Genomic DNA, 27,884 nt, shown 5'->3' on the forward strand with positions numbered 1-27,884 from the left:
AACATTAAATATAGATAAAAAAGATAACTAATTTTACAGTTTACCTGTAAATCACGAGACGAATCTTTTAAGCCTAGTTGCTCCATGATTGGATAAATGGATAATGTTTGTCAAATAAAAACGAAAATGCTACAGTGTCAAAATTTAAAAAGTTTTCGGATCTAAACAAGTAGTCTAGTGGATCCCTTTTTGCACCTTTTTTGAGCTCAAAGGGGAGAACCCCAGGTCCCTTTCGACACCATTTTTTCCTTCTGTTTCGCTCGCATCCACGGGCCGGCGCATCCCATCACGTCCAACGCACCGGGGTTCGTTGCCGGCGAGGATGGAAATCGATCAGAATCGGCTTACCGTAGCACTACCGACCTTTCCGAAACTCACAGTGGTGGCGCCTCCAACGGAGGGCTACTTGTCGTCGTCATCACTAGTAGTTGTCGTTGCCCCCACTGGCAGGAGCAGTTTGTGCAGCTACCTGTGCCCGCCTCACCGAATGTGCAACGAAGAAGGTGTGCACAGGAGTGATTGTTTTTCTCAATCTGTTGCATTTATCCAATTTTAAAACTGGTGGAGTTGCTCTAGTGGACAAATTAGAACCTCACAACACACTTAATCCAAGAGTAAAAGTTCTAAGGAAATCGATCACTAAAACTTCTTCTTTGATACTCATAATTAATTTTGTAACAAAGTGTGGTCTTCTCCGTGTGGATGGCAACAACGGTTTCGGGCCTAATTAATCATCATATGACGGGCTTCTTGTTCATTCGTATTCCACGGACTTTGCTACGATACCAACGTTATGGAAGGAACACGTACTAGCTGCTGCATACACCATTAGGATCAACCTTCTTCCGAAATCCCACCCTGTTCATCTCTCTATTACTTGGACGACAGCAACTGACGAACCCTGGACTTCCCTTTGGTCTGCTGGCCTATGTCCCCGGCCTTGGCATCCGCCGGTGTCGCCATTCCCGCCATCACGTCCGGCGGTGGCACAGGCACCGGCGGCCCCGTTAGCGCGCTGCCCGCCGCCACTTTACTGGTGACGGCTGGTAAGCGCACGGGAACCGGCCGCTGCTGCTCAGCCTGCGGTGCTATGGCCGGGGCCGAGGTAGCGCCGCCAACGCCAACCGGAGCCGGCGACGGCGTTAGTGGCCGCGGCGCGGCTGGCAGTGGCGGGCCGCTGTGCTTAGCCTTAGGGGCAGGCCCGCCAGGCGCAGCGCTGGTGGCTCCATCACCGGCACCGGCAGGCTTGTCAGCTCCTCCTCCTCCGCCGTCCTGGTGGCGGACGGTGAGGCGGCGGAGGGGACGGAACGCTGGAGGACGGGTTTGGAAGGCCCTCTGGAGCCTGTCGCAGATGCTCGGCGACTTGCCGCCGGCGGCGGCGGCGGCGGGGGCCGCCGCAGCAGCTGCAGGCTCTGCCTTGTCTGCCTGCATCGCGCACAAACTTGCAGCGCTCGCCTAAGCGCGGATGATGAACTGAACTGCCACTTTTATAGGCAAATGGCGGTAGCTTTACTGGTGACGTGAAACAGATGCAACTGCAACAGTTTATGTCCGTTCTTTTCAACTGATGCTGTGCGCACAAACTAAAGTGAGCTTCTATGAACCGACGAGAAGAGGCATCACATTCCCCAGGAAAAAAACAGAATCTGCTTTTACATCATGTAGAAACTAATTTACTAAACAAATTGCGTGACAGCAAAACTTTCAGAAACAAAAAAAAAAGTTAGTGCTGCCAACTTCCAGAACAGAATTCCTCGTACCGCCAACAGGTTCAGAGGCGGATAACAGAGTATCGACGTTCTCACAACAATTTGCATACTTCGCTACCATCTACCAAGTGTTACAGATACAACACATCGTCCTCCTCTTAATGAAACACAGGTGAATGGCCTGTTCTCAAAAAAAAAAGTACAACACATCACGTGTTCATGTTAAAAACCGGATGAGCTAGAGTGAAAGAACATACTGTACTTAGAGCTTGTTTGGCACAGCTCAACTTCACTAGTAAAACTGTTTTTTTAGAAAATAGCATTATGAGTGACTTTCTAGATGAAGCTGAGCTGTTTTGGAGAAAGTGTTTGACAAAATAGCTTCACCAACTACTTCATGCATAGTTGAGAGAGAGAAATGAGAGAGAAGCTGCAATAAGCTACTTTTTTCCAGCTTCATCCAACTTATGTCTTTGTGAGAGGAGAGAAAAAACAGCTTCACCCATGAAGCTGTTGTAAGCTGTACCAAACAGGCCCTTAGTAGCCCGACAGCTTGATAGATAGAACTAAGAATATTTTTACAATTGTTGGAGAGGCGATAGATGTATCTATGGTCGGTGAACATCAAAGGCGATGAGAGGCGATAGATGTGTCTATGATCAGTGGGCTCATATGTGTCACGTCGCCTCCATCGCCTCTGATCACTTTCGAAATTGTGGAGATTAGGACCCAAAATACAAAAGTGGTAATTCCCTTTTTGTAGTTCTTTTATTCAATGAAGAGTAAAAGGGTAAATTTATAATTGCCAAAAAGAAATGTTTTGGAATTAGGGTGTATAATTAAGCAGTATAGTTAGCTGTATATTTTTTTGTTAGGGTTCCCTGCCGCTTTGCAGATTGGGCCGGCCCAAAAATAGATAGTTCTCAGGTGTTCTCCTCATGCACGTGAGAGCTTCGTTTTTGTTACAAAAATTGTACTGTGTAGTGTAGTTCTATATTACTCACATAGAAATAAAAATAAAAAATCAAATTCTATTCTATCGTCATATGACACAAGCTTTTATTAATTTCAACTTTCAATTTACACCTAATGCTACCAACCGATGGTCCTATAAATCAGGCGCTGAGCAGGCACAACTATATAATATAAATATTATAAAACTTCCACAAAAGAAAACAATCTTATATTTAGGTCAGTTGGTGGTATTGCCCTTAAGGGCAAGGCTGCATGGGTTCAACTCTCAAGGTGTATTGTTATTTATTTTTTATTTTATTCTTTTTGGTTTTACCTATAGACTTTTTTATAAGCATTACATCTTGTAGTTAACTATAAGAGTAAAGTCCATCAGCGGTCCCTAAACTTGTTCGGATGTGTCATCCCGGTCCTTAAACTCGCAAAATGACCGTTTAGGTACCTAAACTTGTTTGGTTGTGTCATCCTGGTCCCTAAACTTAAAAATCTCCCGTATAGGTACTTAAACTTGTTCATTTGTGTCATCCCGGTCCCTAAACTTGTTTTTAAGTCTTATATGGGTCAAAACAGGACGAATCTAAAAACTATATTGAAAAATAATTCATAACTTTTTTATATGAACTCAAATAAAGATAAACTTTATATCAAAATTGTAGGCAGCAACATGATCTACAACTTTGCAGTTGAAAAGTTTTTAAATTAAAATCATTTAGGTTCGCAAAATATTTTTTATAAGTTTATAGATTTTAAAATTTAAAATTTAAAATTAAATTTTATAACACTAAACGACTTCAAATAAAAAACTTTTCAACTACAAAGTTGTAGATTGTGCTGAGGACTATAACTTTGGTATAAAATTTGTCTTCATTTGAGTTCATATGAAAAAGTTATGAATTATTTTTTGATATAGAGTTGTTAGATCGCTTTGTTTTGACCCAGATGAGATTCAAAACCAAGCTTAGGGACCGAGATGACACAACTGAACAACTTTGAGGACCTAAACGGATGATTTCTAAGTTTAGGGACCGGGATGACACAATTGAACAAGTTTAGGGACCGAGATGACACAGATGAACAAGTTTGAGGACCTAAACAATCGATTTGTGAGTTTAGAGACCGGGATGACACGACAGCACAAGTTTAGGGACCGGTAGTGGACTTTACTCTAACTATAATATAGACTTTTTGTAAGCACTATATCTCATAGTTAATTGGACCAACTATTTACAGTTTAGTGTTTGGAGGACATTGCTCGTTAGTGTGGACTGATAGTACCACTTTCTTAAAAAATGAGAATTTTATAAAATTCTTATGGACTCAAAATACGTCGATGTGTCAATTTGTTGAATCTTGTGACCAAATTTACATATTATTGTAATTGTTTGGTGGAATTACCATATAATAATTTAAATAATATGTAAATTTTGCTAGAAAATTCTGAAAATTTTGCTAGAAAATTCTGAAAATTTTGCTAGAAATCTTTTCTTATTTTTATTTCTTTTTATACCCTTCAACCTCTATATTTATATATTCTTTCTCACTTGTACATTTACATCAGGAATCCTTTCTTGTTATTTATTTTATTTCGCACCCTTCCACTTAGGAAGTGTCGTGGGATCGCACGTCGTAGGCGGACCGATGGAACGAAAAAAAGTCGCACGATAAAATAGTCTTACTTTTGTTCTTTTTAGTTGTAGTAGAAATAAACTAAATAAAAAAATAAGAGAAAAATTATTTATTTAATTTATTAAATTATACTAGAGAAGAAACGTGAGTATTCATCGTCATCCTTTTTTTTTGAGGAAGGTAGGATTTATATTATCACTTTGAAGTGTTTACATAAATAGATACAGGAGGGGACTCAAACCATATATATCTTCCAGAATCAAAAGTACATACGAACTTTGCAATCATATGAGCCTCCCTATTGAACATCCTACCTTCATGTGCAAACTGCACATAATTAAAAGACTTTGATCTTTTATAGATGTCTTGAAGAATCATCATATAAGGACATCGAGGCATCTCCCTGATGTTTTTTATAACATTAAGACAATCTGAAGCAACAATGAAACTCTTGATTCCACAATCTTCAGCAAGAGCGAGAGCCTCTAAACAAGCCATTGCTTCTAGTGTTTCCGGATCAATTATATATGGTATCACCATAGCGCTTGCAGCAACAAATTCTCCCTGATCAGTACGGCATACAGCTGCCACTACACCTTTTGTTCCTGATCGGTCAATAGCAGCATCCGTATTAATCTTGCTGATACCATTTTGAGGAGATATTAAATTTTGAGTTGACTTGTTTTGATAGTGATCTTTCTCCTTGAAATCAATTTCTTGAATAAATTCAAATTCTTCTATCAAGCGATTAGTCATCATCATAATAGAGAGAGGACTTTGGAAGATCCTGTCATGAATAGCTTTTCTCCTAGCATACCAGATGGCCCAGCAAGTAACCAAGATGCGAACACCATCAGCTTTTGGAATATTGCAGCATATATATGAAATCCAATGCTTTGGGTCAGAGAAGTGTAATGAAGCTAATAAATCCAACAAATCTTCATCCATTAGTGCCCACACACACTTTGATATATTACATTGTAGCAACGAATGAATCCAAGTATCTTCTTCTGCCCCACAAATCTTGCAATTCGCTGTAGCTGTAAGGTTCTTGTTCTTCAAAATAGTACCAGTAGGTAAAGAGTTATGTGCCAAACGCCAACAAAAAACTTTGATTTTATCTTCATACTCCAAAGATGTTTCCATTCATTCTGAATTCTTTGGACATCAGAACAATTGCCTCGACTTTCAAGGTAGTCCTCTCTATTTTTCTTTGTTTCAATCAACATCATGTATGCAGAACGAACAGTGAACAAGCCATTTCTTTCATGATGCCATGCCCAACAATCTTCTTGTTTTCTCATGCTGAGGGGAATTTTAAGGATTACATCACTGTCAAATTCAAAGAAACAACTCCTTACCAAATCAGCTTTCCATGTCATAGAAGTGTGATCAATAAGTTCACTTACTAGAGTTGGAGGCTGAGGAACTTTGGAGGCTATAGGCCTGAACATCCCAGTTCTTGGTATCCAATTGGAAGCCCAAATTAGAGTGCTTTCACCATCTCCGATACGCTTAATCAATCCTTGTTTCAACACATCAGTCCCATCACATGTAGCTCTCCATGTCTTAGATGGATTGGAACCAGTATATGCACTAAGAAGATCACCTGAGGGGAAATAGATAGCCCTTAATAATTGTGAGCATATAGATTGAGGATTAACAAGAATGCGCCAGGCTTGCCGAGCTAACAGGGCTAAATTGAAAATTTCTAAATCTCTAAATCCAATTCCCCCCATATACTTAGGTTGGACCAACTTCTCCCATGCTATCCAATTTGTTTTTCTTTTGCCTCTATCACATCCCCACCAAAATTTTCGTAACAGAGAATTTAAATGATCACATAATCCTTTTGGCAATCTGAAACACCCCATGGTATAGGTAGGAATTGCTTGGGCAACAGCTTTGATTAAAACTTCCTTCCCTCCAGCAGACAAAGTTTGTTCTATCCAACCTTGAACTTTATTCCAAACTCTATCCTTAAGATACTGGAAAGCCCCAATTGTTGATCTTCCTACTTCAGTAGGAAGACCCAAATACTTTTCATTTAAGGATTCATTTTCCATATGAAGTATAGATTTAATTTCATTACGGGTGATTTGCCTACAACCCTTGCTAAAAAATATAGAAGATTTTGCTAGATTTACCTTTTGACCCGAGGCATTGCAATATTTTGATATGAAATCTTGCACCATTCTTGCTTCACTTGTTGTAGCCTTAAAAAATAGAAGACTGTCATCAGCAAACAGAAGATGATTGATTTTTGGAGCTGTTTGCACAATCTGAATTCCTTGTACACCATTTTCACCTTTCAGCATACTCGAAAAACCTTCAACACATAACAAGAATAAATAGGGTGAAATTGGGTCTCCTTGTCTTATTCCTCTTGTTGGTTTAAATTCTTGCAGCTGCTCTCCATTGAACAAGACTGAAAAAGAAACAGATGTAACACATTTCATAACTTTATCAACCCAAGATCGAGCAAAACCCAATTTTAGCATTATAGCTTCTAAATAGTTCCATTCAACTCTATCATAGGCCTTTGTCATGTCTAATTTTAGAGCACAATGAGCATTATTTTTTGATCGGCTTGTACGCATAAAATGCAAACATTCATAAGCCACTAGGACATTGTCAGTAATGATCCTACCAGGAACAAAAGCTGATTGCTCTTGGGAAATGATATCTGGAAGAACCCTTTTCAGCCGATTAGCCAGAGCCTTTGATATGATTTTATAAACCACATTGCAAAGACTAATAGGGCGAAATTGGTTCAAAGAAATTGGATTCTGCATCTTCGGGATTAGAACAATGAACGTGCTATTGATTTCAGTGGGTATATCATCTCCATTAAGAACCCTCAGCACCATCCTTGTTAGATCCTCACCACAAATATCCCAGTGACGCTGAAAAAAATATGCAGGAAATCCATCAGGGCCTGGTGATTTTGTTGGGCACATTTGGAAAAGTGCATTTTTAACTTCATTTTCATCAAAAGGGGCACATAAAAAACTATTCATGTCATCCGTAACCTTTCGACAGACATGGTTTAAAACTAGATGCATATCAGAGGTTCCTTCAGACTCGAATAACTTGCAAAAATAATCACTTGCCATTCCATGTAATTCATTTATATTTGTGCATTCTGAGCCATCGGGTCGATTCAATTTTATAATTTTGTTTTTTCTTCTTCTTCTGGATGCTATTTGATGAAAGAACTTAGTATTGCTATCTCCCTCTCTAAGCCAAGTAACCTGTGATCTTTGTTTCCACATAATCTCTTCTTGGTAATTCAACGTGATAATGCGCTCAATTATTTTTTGTTCCTCCTCAGATATATAATTCCTGGCTGGGTCAGTTCTTAACCTTTCTAGTTTTTTCTTTTGGTCACGTAGTTCACGCCTTATGGCACCAAACTTCTTATTTCCCCAAGATCTAAGTTCTTTGGCAAGGTTATGTAATTTTTCCTTCAGATCTTGCATTGAACTGCAACTCTCCCTATTCTCCCACTTGTGTTGAATCAGGGAGCGCAGACCCTTATTAGTTTCCCACATAATTTCATATCTGAAAGGTTTTCCTTGGCCACACTCAAAATTACTTCTTTCATCTAGCTGAAGGGATAATAGAATTGGACAATGATCAGATTTCACTGCTGTAAGGTGGCGAAGTACCGCAAAAGGAAAATAAGAGCTCCAACTAGCTGATGCAAGTGCCCTATCGAGACGAACTCGAACAAAATGACCTCCAGCCACTTTCTTTTCAAAAGTCCAGTCCAATCCCATGTAGCCTATGTCACAAAGCTGGCATACATCCACAGCTTCCCTGAAACCCTCCATAAGATAATCTTCTCTGATATTTGGACCCAACTGTTCATCTCTCCTTAGAATTTCATTAAAATCACCTATACACAGCCAAGGAAGATCAAAATCGCTCCTCATTTGCTTCATGATATCCCATGTACGGTGCCTAAGAGATCTATTTGGCTCCCCATATATGAAGGACATACGCCAAGGCTCCTTTCCATTCTCCTCAATAATTGTATCGATATGATACTTTGAGAATTTTTTAATGGAAACATTCACATCATTCTTCCAAAAAAGCCCCAAACCACCACTCTTCCCTGAACTATTAACAGCAAAACTATCATCATAACCCGGCGAGTAACGCAGATTTTCCACTCGGTATTTATTAATTTGAGTTTCCATGATAAAAATTACTGCAGGGGCATAATCCTTCGCTAAATCGCGAAGTTCCTTTACTGTCGCAGGGTTGCCAATCCCACGACAGTTCCAACTCAAGATTTTCATTGCTCCCGGCGGTACTCCTCAAGGGAGCCCGCCGATCTCATTTCAATGTCATTTACTTCATCTTCTACCCCCTCTACTCTTAGGCGCTTTTGGTCACGGTTATGCAGAATTTTGTCAAATTTAGAATCATCATGAACACCAATTGTTGTCAAAGGAGATCCAACAATCGCCATCGGCATTTCAGAAGTAGGGACTAGAGCTAAGGCTAGATTATTTGTTTCCTGCTTTTCACCACATCGAAGCACGGGACCATTTTGAGCCTCAGATCCATCATATTTTAGGAGTCGATCACTATCCCTCTTCAAGGTGCTTCTTGTATCATCTTTTAAATTAGCTGAGTCATGGGGAATACTTAGACTGGTACCATCTTTTCCATGTTCAGAATTTCTTAGAAGGGGAATATCCTTGGTTGTTTCTTTTGGATTTGACCCTTTTGTATCTAACGAACCTGATGATCTACTTCCTTTGATTGTTGCTTTCCTGTCAGGCGCAATTAACCAATCCCCATATTGGAATGTTTCCTTGTCATGCACTCCATCCCCACATTCAGTATACTTAGAACACGCGGATGGGTCCATGCTCTCTTGCGCACGTGTCGAGAAGAGCCCAACACCAATTGGAGAGATCAGCCCAGCCCAGCCCATACAGTGGCCGTGGAACCTGCTGCATTCTTACGGGCCGGGCCAACGGGCTGATTAACATCGATGCTTTCTATGCCCGTTCTGATTCTAGTTGTTGGAAACGGTTAGGAAAAAGTCTACCCTCAACTTTCGCGAAAGTCTGATTTTCATCCCTGAACTCTAAAACCGGATGAAATACATCCCTCAACTTTTAAACCGTGCACATTACATCCTTGACCTAGTTTTGAAAGCGGTTTTACCTTTTTCTTTTTATTTATTTGGCTGATTTTTTAAAAAAAAAATCACAGTAAATCACATAAAAATCATAAATAGAAAACTCAATTTTGTTGGACTTCAGATCAGTAGATCTACAAATTGAATATATAATATAGTATGTTCTAGTATAAATTTTTTGATGCATCTTTAGATCTATGTTTTTCTGTAATTAATTAGACTAATTATAGCTACATTTTCTATGGTCTAATTGTGATGAAATTTATATGGTGAGCTAATTATTCTATGTTTGAGTTATAGTAAAAATTTTATACTCATTGAATCATGTATTACATAGTTATAGATTTATTTAGGTTTATGCTTGTTAAATTATAATAAATCTATAACTAAGTTATACATGATCTAATGAGTATGAATTTTTTACCATAGTTTAAACATATAATAATTAGTCTAACATAAAAAATTCACCACAATTGGACCATACAAACTATAGCTATGAATTATTCTAATTAATTATAGAAAAAACAGTTCTAAAGCTACAATAAAAATTTTGTACTAAAGCATATTATATTATATGTTCACTATGTAGAACTACTTATCTGGAGTCCAACAAAATCAGATTTACTATGAATTTTATGTGATTTACTATAATTTTATAAATATTCAGCCAAAATAAATAAAAATGAAAAAGACAAAACTGCCTTCAATACCGCCCGTAAATGACAGGGACGTAATATGTATGGTTTCAAAAATTGAGAGATGTATTTTACCCGCTTTTGAAGTTTAGGGATGAAAAAAAGACTTTTGCGGAAGTCGAGGGACCGGTTACAGCGACAATCCTACTGGTTAGCAGTACGAGTATAGTCTATACAGTACTCAGTACATACTGATCTATCATAACCGTAGAAATACGCATTGAATACAAAGATAATGGTTCCGGCTCTATCTACATCATCAATAAGCTAATATGTTATTGGCTGGCCTGCATACTGGTCAGAAGTTGCATTTTTTTAAAAAAAATTAAGACATGTATACAAATCATGAAATAAAATAATTTTGAAAGCAGGAGTATTGTTTTTATAAAGCCGCAATTGTAGTTGCCGACCAGTTTCCTATAACATATACTTGGGCATATACTTAGTCAGTTAGTCTACGAGTATACATAGACACATTACTGAAAGCCTCCAAAAAAAACGCATATTATTGAATGATAAGTGTGCTATAGGAGTAGGTTAGACCGAGTAAAACCACATCGATGAAGTGATCCTGCAGCGTGTAGTGATTATTATGTGATTATGTGATACAAATAGCACCAATGCAAAGCACCAAGCAAAAGCAAAGAAACCTGAATTCCTGAACCAAAGCACTTGCGCGAGCTACTACTACTACTACGGCCCAGGTGCAGCCACACACGTACGCCGTAGCCATCGGCGATGCCTGGAAGCATAGCCAGCAGGTGGCGCGAGCTCCATGGCAAGGACTCATGGAAAGGCCTGCTGGACCCGCTGGACATCGACCTGCGCGCGTCCGTCATCTCCTACGGCGAGCTCGCGCAGGCCACCTACGACGGGTTCAACACGGAGCCGCGGTCGCCGCACGCGGGCGCGTGCGTGTACGGCCTCGCGGACCTGCTGACGGCCAGCGGCGGGGCCGGCGGCGCCGCCGCGGCGGGCGGCAGCAACCGGTACAGGGTGACCAAGTTCGTGTACGCCACGTCGGGGCTGCAGGTGCCCGACGCGTTCCTGCTCCTGCCGCAGCCGGGGCTGCAGGGGCAGGAGCCGGCGTGGTGCAGGGAGTCCAACTGGATGGGGTACGTGGCGGTGGCCACGGACGAGGGCGCGGCGGAGCTGGGGCGGCGCGACGTCGTGGTGGCGTGGCGCGGCACCGTGCGCAGCCTGGAGTGGGTCAACGACCTCGACTTCACGCCCGTGCCCGCCGCGCCCGTGCTGGGCGCCGCGGCGGACACGCACCCGCGCGCCATGGTGCACAGGGGGTTCCTGTCGCTCTACACGTCCAGTAACGCCAGCTCCAAGTACAACAAGCTCAGCGCCAGAGACCAGGCAAGTGGATCCGTATCGATATCACTTTATTATTTAATAGTTTGATTTGGAGAATTTCATTCATTTCTTACTGAGCTTAGTTACGTTCTATGAAATTTTTTTTATTGATTCTTATACTGAACTTAGTTTGCAGAGAGATTGTGTTGTTCGATGATCCGTGGTACAATACTAGTCTAAACCCAACATAGGATGCATGAACACGAACTACACTCACACACACGTCATTCTGATTTTGGTGCTGATGGTTTGAACTCTTTTACCCTTCTTTTTTTATATTTTTATCTTCTTTTTGCGAAGGAGGTCTCTTTTAGCCTTTCTACGTTCAAACTTCAAATGAAGGCACTTTTTCAATGCAATACTTGTACCAGGTCTACTACAGATGGTGGTTACTGATTCTTAATGACTGAAGTTAATTTACTGAGAGATCTTGTTGTTTGACCATTGGTACATCACTAAACTAAGAATCAATAACTTGTACTGGGTCTGCAGCACACGGTAGTTACTGACTACAACTGACAGGACTTCCTCTATCTAACATTGTCTACAATACTAATAAGTGTGGCATGAGTCGCATGACTGAAGGCATTAAGGATCGCTGTTTCCCTATCACTATTCACTGACGGTGGACCAATCATGAGGTTCGATCATGGTTGTTTTTCTAACGATTAATGATTGTAATAGAAATCTGTGGTCAAATTGTATTCTGCGGGAAGACACCGTATGTAGCATCGATGATCTCAGCTAGAGTGTCTCGTTGATTCCTTCCTTTCAAGCATTTCGGCTTCTGATGTTTCAGCCATCTACTACCCACGAGAGCGACACCTGGATTAGCTATCGGACCCACGAAAGCTACAGCTACATCTACATGCCATTTTGCCTTTGTCTGAAGCAACCGAGACATGCATATGCGTGCGCGCAGGTTCTTGAGGAGATCAGGAGGCTGATGGAGTTGTACAAGCATGAAGAGACGAGCATCACCATCACCGGGCACAGCCTCGGCGCGTCGCTCGCCACCCTCAACGCCGTGGACATCGTCGCCAACGGCCTCAACTCGCCCGCCGCCGCCGCCGGCGGCCATTCCTCCTCCTCCTCCTCGGCGCAGCCGGCCCCGGTGACGGCCATCGTGTTCGCGAGCCCACACGTGGGGGGTCCTTTCTTCAAGGCCGCCTTCGCCTCGTTCGGTGAGCAGCTGAGGGCGCTGCACGTGAAGAACCAGGGCGACGTGGTGCCGCTGTACCCGCCGCTCGGGTACGTGGACGTGGCCGTGCCGCTGCCCATCCACACGGCGCGCTCGCCGTGGCTGCGCCAGCCGGGCACGCCGCAGACGCTCCACAACCTCGAGTGCTACCTGCACGGCGTGGCCGGGGAGCAGGGCGGCGGCGGCGCCGACGACGGAGGAGGGTTCAGGCTGGAGGTGGACCGCGACGTGGCGCTGGTGAACAAGGCCGCCGACGCGCTCAGGGACGAGTACCCCGTGCCGGTGAAGTGGCGGGTGGCTCTCAACAAGGGCATGGTCAGGGGCGCCGATGGCCGTTGGGTTCTCAAGGACTTCGAGCATGTCTGATTCAGCTTTATTAACAAGCTGCCGATAGTCGACAAACTTCGGCCTTCTAATAAAGGTGGGTGAATGAGTCTGTTCGCCGGTCATATTGTTAAATGATTGGCAAATTCAACGGATAAATTCAAATGAACAGGGGTGTCTAGAAAAAGAACAAGCTGCCTATGCATGATTCTGCATGCTGTAATGCATGCCTTTTTTTTTCAAGTGTCAATCAGAACTCAAGTACTACAGATGCTCGTTTTGCTGCATGTTATTGAGTCAACATTTTCAGTCCTAGAGATGTGCAGCATTTGTACATGTCTGATGTGCAGCATTTGTACGCGTCAAAAGGAGTGATACGTACACGTACCATGAGTCCATGAGTAGTGCATTATCATTCGTATAGTAGCATCGTTTTCAGAAAAGGTGCAGAACAGAAGGCACAGCACCAGCACAACACACGCTAACGCTACCCCTCATGTTGAACCGAGGTCTGCTTCCGGTTCCGGGGGTTGGGTTCCGGGGGTTGAGAGAGAGAGAGAGGATCAGCTCGTGGGCTGAGCGGCGGTGTGGCGCTCTCTGGGCTCTGCCTCTGCTGAAACACGGCAGGCGTTCTCATGACTCATCGTGAGTGGGCTGGCGGCGGTGTGTGCCTCTCTGCTGGGCCGCGGGCCGTCTGGTGAACGAGAACGTACGTAACGGCAGCGAAACCCTTCATTCGACGCGAGCAGCTGGGTGGCGTCAGCGGCATAGGGGGAAATCCAAAAAGTCGGAGGAGCGATCATGATGTCCCTCCGGGCCCTCGGTTCTCTCCTCGGCCGGCGGTTCTCGCCACGCGGCGGGCGGGATGATCCCCCGCGCCGCCGCGCGGGGGTGCTTGGCTTTGCACAGGCCACTTCCGGTTCGGTCTCTCCACACTCCGATGGATCTTGACGTCGTCGACGGCGCTATCGGCGCCTTATTAGGGTCTGTTTAGATTGGAGATGAAAATTTTTTGGATGTCACATCGAATATGTCGGAAGGATGTCGGGAGGGTTTTTTTGAAACTAATAAAAAAACAAATTACATAGCTCGTCAGGAAACTGCAAGACAAATTTATTAAGCATAATTAATCTGTCATTAGCATATGTGGGTTACTGTATCACTTAAGGCTAATCATAGAGTAACTAGGCTTAAAAAATTCGTCTCGCGATTCTCAACTAAACTGTGTAATTAGTTTAGTTTTTTATTTACATTTAATGTTCTATGCATGTGTCTAAAGATTCGATGGGATGGATGAAAAATTTTTGGGTGGGGAACTAAACAGGGCCTTAGCCGCTGCGGGTGGGATATAGCTGCATTGATCGGAATTCTGTTCTCCAACGGAGACGAGTCACCTTCTTCATCTCTGGAGGTGACCGGCGGCGCCAAGGAGGACGAGATCACGAACAACGTCGTGACTGACAGCGTGAAGAGGCGCCCCCCGGTTGATGCATGATCCAGCTATCAGAGCAAACTTCACGGATGAAGATGGCAAGGTTGCCTGGGTTTCAGTACGTACCGTGACTGTACATCAACTTTCTAATGCGGCATCCTGAGGTCACTGACCAAGACTGAGGAACAGGAGGGCATGATATATGAACGTTGGTGATGAGCCAGCGATGAAGGCGAGGTTTGAGGAATGGATGAAACACGGTTTGGGAGGACATACAAGAACGAGGAGGAGAAAGCTATGAGATGTGAACTATTCAAGGCGTGCGCAATCATATGTGACAAGAACAATGCATCAACCAAAGTCCAGGCCAGCGCCCGTTCCCTCACCCCCCCCCCCCCCCCACCCCCACAAACGACCTCGACCAAGAGATGTATGGTCCTAGTCGCCAGATGGATGGCCTTGTTTAGTTCCACGTCCCATCACATCAAATATTTGAATACATGCATGGAGCATTAAATATAGATGAAAACAGAATCTTATAATTTACCTGTATATCACGAGACGAATCTTTTAAGTCCAATTAGTTGGGTTATGCATTCTAGGAATTTGCCAAAAACCTTAAAAATTGGTCTCCAACAGTTGGCCATTTGACTTATGTATTTTGTCAAACTTGATATTTGATGGACCAAACTAGACATTTTTGCATAGGCTCTTTGGCTTGGCAAATTTAGAATCCCGGACTACCTGGAGCACGCGCGTTGAACCTTTGACAGGAGTGAACGACGACTTGAATCGGTGTTTGCCAATCTGGAGTCCATCGGTTGAACGACGACCAGACCGCGATCTAGTTCCCGTGCGTCGAGCGCTGCTTTGGCGACCTGTCGTCCGCGATGGAGCAGCGATGGAGTGGAGGACAAGGAGCCGCGATGGAAGCCTGTATCTGGATGCCGCGATGGAGCGATGGACCGATGGTTTCCCTAGACGACGGAGCGATGGTTTCCTAGGACGACGGAGCGATGGACGATGGGGCGATGGATGCCGCGACCTCGACTTGGCGGGTTTCTGGTGCCGCGATGGTTGACGGGCGCCGCGATCTGGTCGAGGGATGCCGCGATGGATGCGCGCAAATAGGATCAGAATCCCGGACAAATCTTGGTGGATCCACAATTTTGAAAAATGGTAAGGCCTTGTTTAGTTCCCAAAAAATTTTGCAAAATTTTTCAGATTCCCCGTCACATCGAATCTTTAGACACATGCATGAAGTACTAAATATAAACAAAAATAAAAACTAATTGAACAGTTTGGTCGGAATTGACGACACAAATCTTTTGAGCCTAGTTAGTCCATGATTAGATAATATTTGTCAAATACAAACGAAAAAGCTACAGTGTTCATTTTGCAAAATATTTTGGAACTAAACAAGGCCTAAGTCAAAAATACCCAATTGTTGGAGATCATCTTTTTTTCCCTTTGCCAAATGGTTTTGAGACTTGGCATTCTCCAAAAAATGGCAAAGGAAAAATGGCCAACTGTTCGAGATGCTCTTATAAGCTCTACTTTTTTTACCAGATAGTAGTGTTTTTCTCTTATAATAAATCAGCAAATAATATTTTAGTCATGATTTTTCAGACAAATAAATGAACAAACTTTCGCAGCAGCATGCCCGGAGCGTTACCAACTCCTCCGAGCAACTTAAATGGATAATAAATCTGCAAATTATATTTATATAAGAAATGTTTTAAATGCGGCAGTGTGCCAATTGGTGTTAGTTTAGCAAAGTCAGCCGGCGACACAGCTAGCTACTAACAGGCTGTCTATAGCAGGGGAAAAAAATTAAAAACATGCCAACTAGTCCATTGTTATTCTTATGATCTTATCCAGTAGAAGCAGTAGATGCAGGCGACGATCGTGGTGCCATCAATCATCATCGTTTGTAATAATAATAAAAAAAAGGAGCGTGAGAACCGCGCGCATCCATCACGGCTGACTTGCTTGCTTGTTTAATCGTGTAAACACGTGCACCAATAAGTTCACTACTAGGTTTATCCGTTCATGCTGCCGAGGTCAACGGTAAGCGGGCGAGGATAAGTATGTACTCGTGATTGGGAAAAAGAATTGTTTGCACCCGTCATGTATAGCATCCCTGCGTGCAGCAGGAACCGTCGATGTGTCGATGGACCGTGTTTCGTGGCGTGAAAATATTGGGCTGCAAGATGGGCCAACCGGCCCAAGGCCTGCATGTTGCGGAGTCGGTGCTGCACGCATGCACCGTGCATCACGAGTGCATTTTTTTTTTGTCTCTCTCGTGATTCGTGCAATCGTGGCACGCTGCATCACGAGTGCATAGTTTTTTTTTTCTCTCTCTCGTGAAGTCGTGATTCATGCAATCGTGTTCGTGAAGGGAGAGGATAGCCGTCTCCGTCAATTCCACCCACCCTGTGTCCCTGCATAGCACTGTTGACTTCCTAAAAATACAAAATGTTCAAGATCTCTGTCACATCGAATCTTACAGCACATATATAAGACATTAAATATAGATAAAAAATAATTAATTATATAATTCACATGTATTTTGCAAGACGATTTTTTTAACCTAGTTAATCTATAATTAGACAATAATTGTCAAATACAAATAAAAGTGATACAGTATCATTTTACAAAAAAAATAGAAACTAAACAACCCTTTATTATGCACTAAGGCTCATCTCATCAAATCTTTCGACACATTTATAAAACAGTAAATATAGACAAAAAATTAACTGCATAATTTAGTTGTAAATGAATCTTTTAAGTCTAATTAATCTATAATTAGCCATACTACAATAACTAACATCTCGCAATTTCCACGAGCTATGTAATTTATTTTTTTATTAGTCTATATTTAATACTTCCAATATATACTGACATATCCAATATAACATTAAAAAACTTCTTTTCATAAACTAAGGCCTTGTTTGGATCCAAAAAGTTTGGATTTTAACATCGTAGCATTTTCATTTTTATTTAACAACTATTGTCCAACCATAGACTAACTAGGCTTAAAAGATTCGTCTTACAAATTACAAACAAACTATTTAATTAGTTTTTATTTTTTATCAATATTTAATGCTTCATATATGTGCTGCAAGATTTGATGTGACAAATAATCTTGAAAAGTTTTTGATTTTTGGTGTGAACTAAACAAGGCCTAAACAAGACCTATAGCACTTAGGCCTTGTTTAGATGCATTTTTTTTTGAATTTTGACACTATAGCACTTTCGTTTGTATTTGATAAACATTGACTAACTAGCCTTAAAAGATTCGTCTCGCGATTTACATGTAAATTGCGCAATTAGTGTGTATATATATATATATGCAAGATTCGATGTGATAGAGAATCTTATAAACTTTTGAAATTTTGGGTGCATCTAAGGCCTTGTTTTTAATTTTTTTGCAAAACGGATACTATAACATTTTCATTTGTATTTGATAAATACTGTTTAATCATAGACTAACTAAGCTCAAAATATTCGTCTCACAAATTACAGACAATCTATATAATTAATTATTATTTTTATCTACATTTAATATTCTATGCATGCGTCAAAAAATTTGATGTGATGGAAAATCTGAATTTTTTGTATTTTTTTTAAAAACAAGGTCAAGGCAAACTTCAGGCTTGTTCAGTTTGCAAAAAGCATGGTTTTTGGCTACTGTAGCACTTTCGTTTTTATTTGACAAACATTATCCAATTATGAAGTAACTAGGCTCAAAAGATTCATCGAACAAATTACAGGTAAACTATGCAATTAGATTTTATTTTCATCTATATTTAATGCTTAATGCATATGACCAAAGATTCGATATGATAGGGAATCTTAAAAATTTTTGCGAACTAAAAGAGACCTATTTCGCCAGCTAGTGTTCACTTTTGAGCGAGTGAGGGGAATCTGGCCCGTGACGTGACATGCAAAATGACAACCAATAATCCACACGCCGGCTGGTGCTACGTTCTTTTGCTAGCTTAGCTCGGGACCTACCTGGCAGTCGCGTCGTGCTCCTCTTGCCGCGCCCAGGCCACTTCACCCACCAGGGCACCATCGCGGCATCGCTGGTGTGGGGTGAACCTGAAATCGGATGGATTTTTATTTTATTGGAGTAAAGGTACAAGTTAATTTCTCTATTTATAGATTTGTTAATGAGTAAAAATCTAGATCCAACAGGTTTATGAGATGTAATACCTAAACTCGTAAATCTATAAGTTTTCGAAATCCGATCCATTATAATAAAACAATCATGTCGGTTCACAAAATTCTTAATTTTTCTACTAAACTACTTTGTTCAAAGATATATATAAGATGACATATTCATTCAAGTGAAAAATAAAAAAATGAATTCAATTTCATGCTCGAAGATATGATTTTTCATGTTATGTTTTTTCTTTGTTGCTATGGTGGTGTTTAGTTCCCAGAAAAAATGCAAAATGTAAAATGGCAACAAATTTGGAATGATGAAATGTAAAATGCTAAATTTCAGGGTCATGTTTAATTTCATCTAAAATAAAGAATTTATTGTCCTCATGAGAGCCACTTGAGGCTCTTTTTGGTTTTTTTGTCTCTTGATGCCAAAATTCAAAATGAAGAATAACCACCTTTTTACCAAAAAAAATTTGCATGGTATTTAGTTTCATTATGCAAAATAATAAACTAAAACCTAATTTTTTTTTAAAAAAAAGGGTAACTAAACATCCCTTATGGCCCTATATATATATGCCCATAGACAACCCAATGGGTACCCGTGACCCAATAGACATCTTATACTCCTATAAAGCTAAACCCCACTACTTATTTCTCTCAATATGCAAGTTATCTAACTAAGCAATCCACTATCACATATAATTAAAAATCTACTAGCCCATGCAATTGTAGTATCCACGTCAGCAAGTTATTATATTTCTCTCAACATACAATTGTCCAACTAAGTAATGCACTATCACACATAACTAAAATCTGTTAGCCATACAATTATAATTTTCCACATCAACAAGACATATAAGTACTTTGTTTGTCCACGTCATCATGCCACGTAATTTATTAATCTATATTTCTGTAGCGACGCACGGGGTATTCTTCTAATTAATCTGAATACCAAATTAAACTCGCCATAATTTTTTTTAATAGGCAAATTTTATATTCATGGTGCTCCCCGCCTCTCCCTCCTACAGTCCTACTAATAGCCTTCCTGTACTCCCCCTCCTCCCTTCCCAAATCCCAATTGACACACACTCCAGTCGGGCACTCGAGCGGGTCAATTCGACTCGGGAGGGAGGAAACAACCACCCGGAAATCCCCCTCCCCTCCACGGCCAGTCCCCAGTCCCCACTCGATCGGCGAGGCGCTGCGGCCGCGCGCGGGCGAATGGCGCCGGAGGCGGAAGCGGAGTCGCCCGTGGTGATCCACGCGTGGTCGGCGCCGCGCTCCCTCAGCACCAGCCTCATGTACTCCTTCGCCCAGGTCGGTCCGCCACCCTCCTCCTCCTCCCTCCTCTCCTGCTCTGTTCGCGCCTCGACGCATTCCCGAGGGCGCGAGATGGGGGATCACAAACGGACGGGAACCCGTTCCGGCGCACGCGCGTTCGCTCAGCTGCAACGCAGGCGCGTTCTCGGTGCTCCGACCGACGAGGGCTTGTGGTAGGCGGTAGTAGGCCTATGCGTGCGACGCGCGTGCTGCGTTAGCGAGTCTATAATCGACTGCCACTCTCAGTGCCGCTGCTTATCCTCGCGCCGCGCCTATTTTTTTTCTTCATGTGCGTTAGCTTAACTTGGCAACTGAATCTCGATTTTTTTTTTGTTTTCTGTATGTATGCCGCCAGAGGGATGACATGGAGGTGCTTGACGAGCCTCTCTACGCGAATTTCCTGCGTGCTACTGGCGTCGACAGGCCCTACCGACAGGAGCTCCTGTCTAAAATGGTGAGATTCGGCGGTCAACTCTATCTTACGTTACAGTTTGAATTACCTGGAACTATGCCTTGTTTCAACTAGCGAGGTGGACAGGTGGTTGGCAGACAGGCAACTCATTTGATTCCCACCTTCAAGCTTTCAGGCTGCAATGCCACTTTGATATCCTTTTATGGCCTCAAACAGATGTCTGCATCTAGGACCATTTAGGTGGAAATTTCTCATTGTTTCAGTTAATCCTGATAAATTTTGTATGGAAAACACTATCATGTACCATAATCTTGTATGCCCCTTTTTGGCAAGAGCAGAGCATGTTTTCCCCCAGAAAATGCTGTTTACGAATTGTGTTCCTTGTCTAACTGAGTCACCTGGGGGCATTTCTGGTGCAGGACCCTGATGGAAATAAGGTTGTCAAAGAGGTGATTTTTGGCCCAGGAGACAAAAAGTATCGTTACTGCAAGGTATGATTTCAAAAACTTGCAGCACAGCTTTGTGAAATGATAAATTTTGTTTATATATGATAACCCCATTTCTTTTCTTTGAGTAGCACATCTCAAAGCAACGTCTCCCAAACCTGTCAAGCGACCTCATGAAGAAGGGAAAGCATTTCATATTGATACGTAACCCTCTAAATATACTGGTATCTGTCACCTTAAGCCTCACACATGCAGTTTACTTTTCTTTTTTTTTTTGGTTCTGTTTACCAAGTTTTATCTTATGACATGTCACTTTTGCGTTTGCCTTTGTTTTTTCAAAAAGAAAATACCTGATTCTTTGAAGATCTTTTTCTTTAGCAGATTTTGCTGTGGTGTGCATGTTACCTAATGTGTCCCACTAATAATATCCAATTCCATTATCCCAGCCATCTTTTGATAAAGTTGTTCCACCATCCTTCATGGAGCTTGGCATAGGCGAACTTGTCTCAATATACAGTGAATTATGTGGACTTGGGAGCCCACCCCCTGTGATAGATGCAGATGATCTGCAACAGGATCCTGAGGTAAATCTATGACTGGTTACTGCAGTGGTTTTATTAGAGTGACCACTGTACATCTTATGATTCTGATCTAAGAGTAATAGATGTCATCTTCCACGATGATATAGTAAAGCTGCTTTAAAGGGCATGTCACTTTAGTCCTCAGCTTATCGGCTACACCGACTACTTTTCCCCCTTCTTTTTGCATGAGTATGCCAACTTCTCTAGTGCTACATTAGTTCACAATCACAATTCACATCAGTTTTGATGGTCATAAATCATGAGCCCTGCAATGGTAGTGGTTTTATAACATTTAAATAAGTTGATGCAAATGTTTGCTGGTTCCAATCCTTGTGTTAGATTTCTCATAATATTGACATTTGTGGTCCAATGTATTCAGTTGGTTTGCACCTCACATGCAGGCTGTCCTGAGTGGACTCTGTGAGGATCTGGGCATTCCTTTCCAGCCACAAATGTTGAAGTATGTATGTTGTAGACAATACTAACACTAGTATTACACTTTTGTTGTGATATACATATGTAGCCTCATCATGTTCACCTGGATTTGTTTCCTCTTTTAGATGGGAAGCTGGCCCCAAGGAATTTGATGGTATATGGGCCCCCTGGTGGTATGGGAGTGTGCACAAGTCTTCGGGCTTCTCTAAGCCTCGCCAATATCCTCTGGTAAGCTTACACACACAAAAAAAAAGCTGTCTTGATCCCCATTCTCCACTATTTATGAGTATTTTTATGCTGGATAAAATTTGCATAGCAAGTCAATTCTACCTTGATTGGAAAAGGGCATGCTGGGAAAGGTAGATGGTAAGAAGCACGCCAGTCGGTGAAAAAAACTACCTAGACAAACTGAAATATTTTACTTGGAAAAAATATGACATAAATATATACATAATTTAATAGTTTTTTGTGTTCAAGGAATCGTGAGTGTTTAACTGGATGTTTAGTATGAAAACTAGTAGGGGCCGTTTCGCGAAATCTGTCCTGAGACGTTGCATATTTTTTCTTTACCATATTATTCCGTTGCAACGACAAAATTTTGTGGTTGCAGATAGTGACTTATAAGAATGTCATCTGTGGTAGCAGATGGTTGATTCACATCCTTGTCTGTATAAGTTGCTCCCGTGATTAATACATACTGAAATTCTTGGTCTTTCATTCTCTGTTTATTTTCTCCTCAAGACAAATTTTCACCCATCTTGAACTGACATGTCACATGGCCATGTGTTCCACAGAAAACCTTAGCTGTTTATCACAATGCTGCTGGTAATTCTGAAATACGCTTAAATGGTGTTGATTGACTAGCAACCAGATTTTTCAACATTCTCCTTGAAAATCCATTGCTAATACCTAAGTCATGACCATTATGTTGTGGACATTTATGCATCCTGTTTAACCACCTGATGCTTCAGGGCTATGATTAATCTGTGATGGACTGTAAACAAACTGAAGCACCAATAAGAAACTTATTTGCTAGTAAATAAGCGCTTTGCAAACTACTAATGTTTTAGCATACTTCCATTTTAGTTTATCAAATTGCAATTCGCTTAATCTTGTTTTGTACCATCTGGCACAGTTCTTATTTACCATGGAGTTTCTTGTTTGATTGCAGACTTTCCCATTCGCGTTTTATGACCTGCTTGAGCAAAGCTTGCCTTTCTACAACATGTTGAAGCGCCAAATGAGGAAGACAAGAGGACTCCAGCAACCACCATTACCTGACCCTCCTCTGCCTGTCCCTGCAAATAAAAACATTCTTGTTTGGGTTGGAGATGAACTTTTGCCCCGTGACAGTGCAAAGGTATATGCCACTGGTACCTTGTGGCATGCCACTATTATCAGGACATAGTAAACTCTCTACATTCTTTCACTAATAATCTTTCTTGTAAAGGTTTCAGTGTTTGATTCAGTTGTACAAGGAGGAGATGCTGTTTGGGAAGGTTTACGTATATATGATGGAAAAGTATTCAAACTAGATGAACATTTGGACAGGTGCAGTAGCTAGTTCAGTCTTCTGTCTGCATCCCATTTTCTGTTTATGGTTTATCTAACAGCTATGTTCTCTTTTTTTTCTTATCTAGATTGTTTGATTCTGCAAAAGCTATGGCCTTCATAAATGTGCCTACTCGTGATTGGGTAAGCTAACGTTAGCATACGAGCTTCATGATTTCGCTGTAGATTGTATTCAATGTAGGTGCTTGTGGTGCTCTAAAATCTGAATTCTCATTTAGAGAGGATCACTGGAAACCAATTTCAACTTTTTATTAACTGAGCTGTCATTTCACACATGCTTTGGTGCAGATTAAGGATGCCATCTTTAAGACTCTGATTGCAAATGGAATGTTTGATAATGCTCATATAAGGCTCACGCTCACCCGTGGGAAAAAGGTAAAATATAGATCAAGATTCATCACAATGTCACTTTTTATAGTATGTTATCTATCACCTTCATGCTACCTGCTCGCTCATTCAATTCATTAGCTGTAATTTATCAAGTGAAGGTGACATCTGGAATGAGTCCTGGTTTCAATCTTTATGGGTGCGCCTTGATTGGTATTCATCTTTCCACCCACATTTTTCTCTTTTTGCATCCATGTGCACCTTCTTCTCTTTGGCATCATGAATCCACCTTTGAACGCACACAAAGCATTTTCTTTCTACCATGAATTTTATTTGATCACAAAGACACACAATAGGCCATGGAATGGAAGAGTTTAAGCACCAGTGGTGTTCTATAATTGTTCTAAAACGACAGCATAACATCACATGTTCATTGACTGACCTGTAATGCACAAACTGGTAACATATGGTATAGCTATTGCTATTACTGGCAATACATCTTGAGGAAAGGAAACTAATTCATGTCACTGTTACATCCAATTTTGTATCAAGAGGTGCAATGAATGCTGTTCTGTTAGTTTCTGATATTTTTTTTTTTGTTCAGTGCTTGCAGAGTGGAAACCGCCAGTGTATGATAACTCTCATGGAATAAAATTGGTTACCGCCACCACACGTCGAAATTCTCCAAATGTAAGATATACTTACTGAATTCTTCATGATTTTTTTTATTTAACTTCAGCTAGCTTTAGGGTCATTTAGAAGAGTAGTTTTTGTTAATAGGTGAATTTCTTTCTCACATAACTAGCATTTACTTGGAAGATGAAATGTGCTGGAAAGCACCTACTAGGTGGAAACATGGAAACCAATTCAAAAAATGTACTTTGGTTCAAAAAAATTTGAAACTTGGCACATCCATAGTGCATACAAATATGTACTCACATGCAAAAGTTGGAATTCAAACTCGCATTTGAAAAATTCATACTAAAATGACAAGAGATCACAATGTGTTACCAGTAGCCATCAGTGCTGACAAAAGCAGCATTTCGTCCTACCTGGTGGTCTCAATATGTTTGTTTCTTTATAATTGCCACTGAAAATATTGGTTTTATAGTTTAACAGGAAAATCATTGTTAACTTCATGGACAATTGAAGTTCAAAAAATCAACTATATAGTTTAAGATCATCTTTAAAAGGCTGATATTCTCAGACAATCATCTTAAAAGGACAATACCAACTTCTTTGCATCATTCGCTGAGTTGCTTGAATATGGAGGAATTGTGACTAGCACAATCTCGAACATATTTATTAATTGCAATAATTTGGCTGTCTGGTTTCTTTTTACCCACCAGCTTGCCTCTAGGCTGATAGTTACCATTAGACCCCAAGAGTTCTCATTACCTAAATCTATCGACTCAAAGAAACTTTCCAGAGCAATCATAGTGTTGTGCAATTGCTGGGCTCAGGGTTGCCATGTTAACACGTAAATATACTTCTCACTGATAGACATTTGGCATTGATCGGTCATAGCTGTAGACAAAAGTGAACTGGAATCTGTAAAACTTGTTTTCTTTTCAAGGCTGCAGAATTTTGTATTCACCCACTAGCTCATCAATACCTGGTGTAAACCAAATATATTTGTGTATTACCTCCATCACTTACAGTTTCAGTTGCTGTCAATGTCTTACAGTTTCACTATTTTCAATGTTTCATATACCTTTAGTTCAGCATCGGTTCAAATACTCTGAAATATGTTGTTCTGCTACTTTCTATTCTTTTAATTGTCAATTAAACTTGACCATGGTTATTCTCCTTGTTCCAGAGTGTAGACTCCAAGATACATCACAACAATCTTATCAACAATATTCTGGCAAAGGTTCACTTTCCTTTTGATTTGAAGCTCTTAATTAGCTCTTAGTATATACCGCAACTGTAATGGAGTTTTTGTCTTTTGATATGTTTGGACTCAATTTTCCTTCCACTTATGCAGATAGAAGGTAATCTTGCCCAGGCTGAGGATGCCATTATGCTAGACAAGGATGGCTTTGTATCAGAAACAAATGCAACAAACATTGTAAGCATACATACCTTTGGCAAATCGACTAACAGACACCTGGCACATGACTGCTCTAAAACCACCATTGTGTTAACTGCAGTTTATGGTTAAAAAGGGAATTGTATTGACACCTCATGCTGACTATTGCCTTCCAGGCATTACGCGAGCAACTGTGAGTATAATCAGATTCCAGTTGGAACAACTATATAAGTGCCTCCTTTCCATTCAGACCAAGTTTTTTTGAGATATATTCTGTTCTATTTGTGCACCAATACTTCTGAGCTCAAGTTGTTTCACAATATTCGAATTATGTTGCACATTTATATACTATTAAGATATGTAGTGGAAAAATATCGGTTCTAAACTAGCAGGAATGGTTCTATCTGTTTTCATTTTGATAGAGGGACTTTGGTACATATTAGGAAGTAACATTCGATTCCTTTTATTCATTATTTTTCTGCATACGTTCAAATTATTGGATTAGGGTCATATTCCAACCATCTTTTTTTGAGCGAGTATTCGAACTATCTTCATCAGGAGAAAGTGTAAAATATTTGAACTACAGAAGCAGAAATTCTCCACAATTCTAGTAACCTTGCTATCTTTTCGTTAGTGTCCTGCCTTGTTGAATAAGTTTGCCCGTTCAATACATCTAGAACTCTGTTATATCACTGTATGCTTAATGTAGTGTTTCTGGATTCTGGTTGTGTATGCTTACTGTAAAGCGCTACATATATGTGGAAACGTGCAGAATTGGTGCTAATAAAGAAAAGGTGTGGTTTACTGAGTCTTTCTAACATTTCTCAAATGAAAATAACAGGTCATGGATCTTGTGGTGAAAGAAAACTTTGTGTTACATGAACGACGCATTAGTCTGTCAGAATTTCATGCTGCAGATGAGGTATGGTACTTTACTTGGAGATATCAGTTATGTGCTCTCTTTAACTGGGTAATCCACTAATCCTTCACTGAATGTCTCTTATAAGACTTCCTGTTGATGAACTAATATGACAAGATGGAGCGCACTTGATCAAAACTTTCCTTTCAAAAGGCTTCCATGTAGGATGCCATGCACTTAAACTTGATGTTTAGAATTATGCATGAATTGTTATTGATATATTAATCTGCCCGCACCCACCATAAGTCCAGAACATGTATGTTTATTCTTACAGCTCTGATTTTCACATGCAGGTATGGACAACTGGAACAATGGGTGAAATTACTCCGGTGAGTTTGACTTTCTTGCACTACATGGTCATATTTTTGTTTTTCCTAGCCAGTTATTAACTGTCAAATGGTTCTCATAAACTTGAAAAGTGAAGTTGGATTTGATGCATAATAGTGAAGAAATATTTGCATATATTCTCTAATTTCAAATACAGTTTGCTCTTCCTTTTATTACTTGTCAAGGAGGTATGGCCCCCTAACTAGATTGATCTCTTTTCTTTTGCATGCTGCCAAGTGACATCAAGTATATTACTGCCTGTGACTTCGTTGTAGAGTGCTCCAGTTTTCCAGCAATGCACCTTTTGCTGTTTTCCGATCCCAATCTATGTTAAGAAAGTACTGAAAAGTACTGAGAAGCGTCAGTTGCCGCTGTTTTCCGATCCCAATTTATTGCTGATACATTCTGTGCTTTACAACAGGTTGTAATGATTGACGGGCGAGAAATCGGCGATGGGAAAATTGGTCCAGTCACTAGACAAATCCAGAACGCATACAAAGTCCTGACAGCAGGGCAAGGAGTACCGATACCGAGGATTGCTGAGGTGTAATTGTCGAAGATGCATCCCTTATCTAGCTAGGATCAGTCCCCCAAGGAGCCTGATGATACCAATCTAGCACAACAATAAATTAATAATCTCCATTTATCACTGTTGTTTAAAGGCACCATGTGGAGCATAATAATAAATTAATAATAATCTCCATTTATTATCACTATTGTTTAAAGGAACCATGTAATCATTGTTATTCCAAACAGGATGTATACTTCTGGAGATTATAAACGCAATAAGTCATTGCACTGGTATGCGCTCATATGCGTCTAAGTTGCCTAGTACTCTAATCCCCGTGCTTATTG

At 40.9% G+C, this 27,884-nt stretch overlaps 3 protein-coding genes across 3 annotated transcripts; 2 read left to right on the forward strand and 1 right to left on the reverse strand.

Annotated features, from left to right (window-relative positions):
- LOC8080801 (translation initiation factor IF-2) lies at positions 616–1,473 on the reverse strand. The gene has a single exon (XM_002467785.2). The coding sequence runs from the start codon at positions 1,429–1,431 to the stop codon at positions 874–876; it is 558 nt and encodes a 185-aa protein (XP_002467830.1). The 5' UTR covers positions 1,432–1,473; the 3' UTR covers positions 616–873.
- On the forward strand, positions 10,759–13,321 carry LOC8080804 (phospholipase A1-II 7). The gene is made up of 2 exons (XM_002465193.2): positions 10,759–11,528; positions 12,448–13,321. The coding sequence occupies exons 1-2, from the start codon at positions 10,902–10,904 to the stop codon at positions 13,090–13,092; spliced, it is 1,272 nt and encodes a 423-aa protein (XP_002465238.1). The 5' UTR covers positions 10,759–10,901; the 3' UTR covers positions 13,093–13,321.
- On the forward strand, positions 19,719–27,843 carry LOC110431647 (branched-chain-amino-acid aminotransferase-like protein 1). The gene is made up of 19 exons (XM_021450887.1): positions 19,719–19,975; positions 20,334–20,432; positions 20,810–20,881; positions 20,968–21,060; positions 21,283–21,420; positions 21,819–21,877; positions 21,978–22,080; positions 23,024–23,212; positions 23,303–23,403; positions 23,493–23,547; positions 23,713–23,799; positions 23,913–23,964; positions 24,356–24,441; positions 25,571–25,624; positions 25,739–25,822; positions 25,905–25,976; positions 26,625–26,705; positions 26,996–27,031; positions 27,451–27,843. Exons 1-19 carry the CDS (start codon positions 19,880–19,882, stop codon positions 27,577–27,579), a joined length of 1,686 nt encoding a protein of 561 aa, XP_021306562.1. The 5' UTR covers positions 19,719–19,879; the 3' UTR covers positions 27,580–27,843.

Source organism: Sorghum bicolor, chromosome 1 (genome assembly GCF_000003195.3).
Source record: "Sorghum bicolor cultivar BTx623 chromosome 1, Sorghum_bicolor_NCBIv3, whole genome shotgun sequence".
Classification (NCBI taxonomy): Eukaryota; Viridiplantae; Streptophyta; class Magnoliopsida; order Poales; family Poaceae; genus Sorghum; species Sorghum bicolor.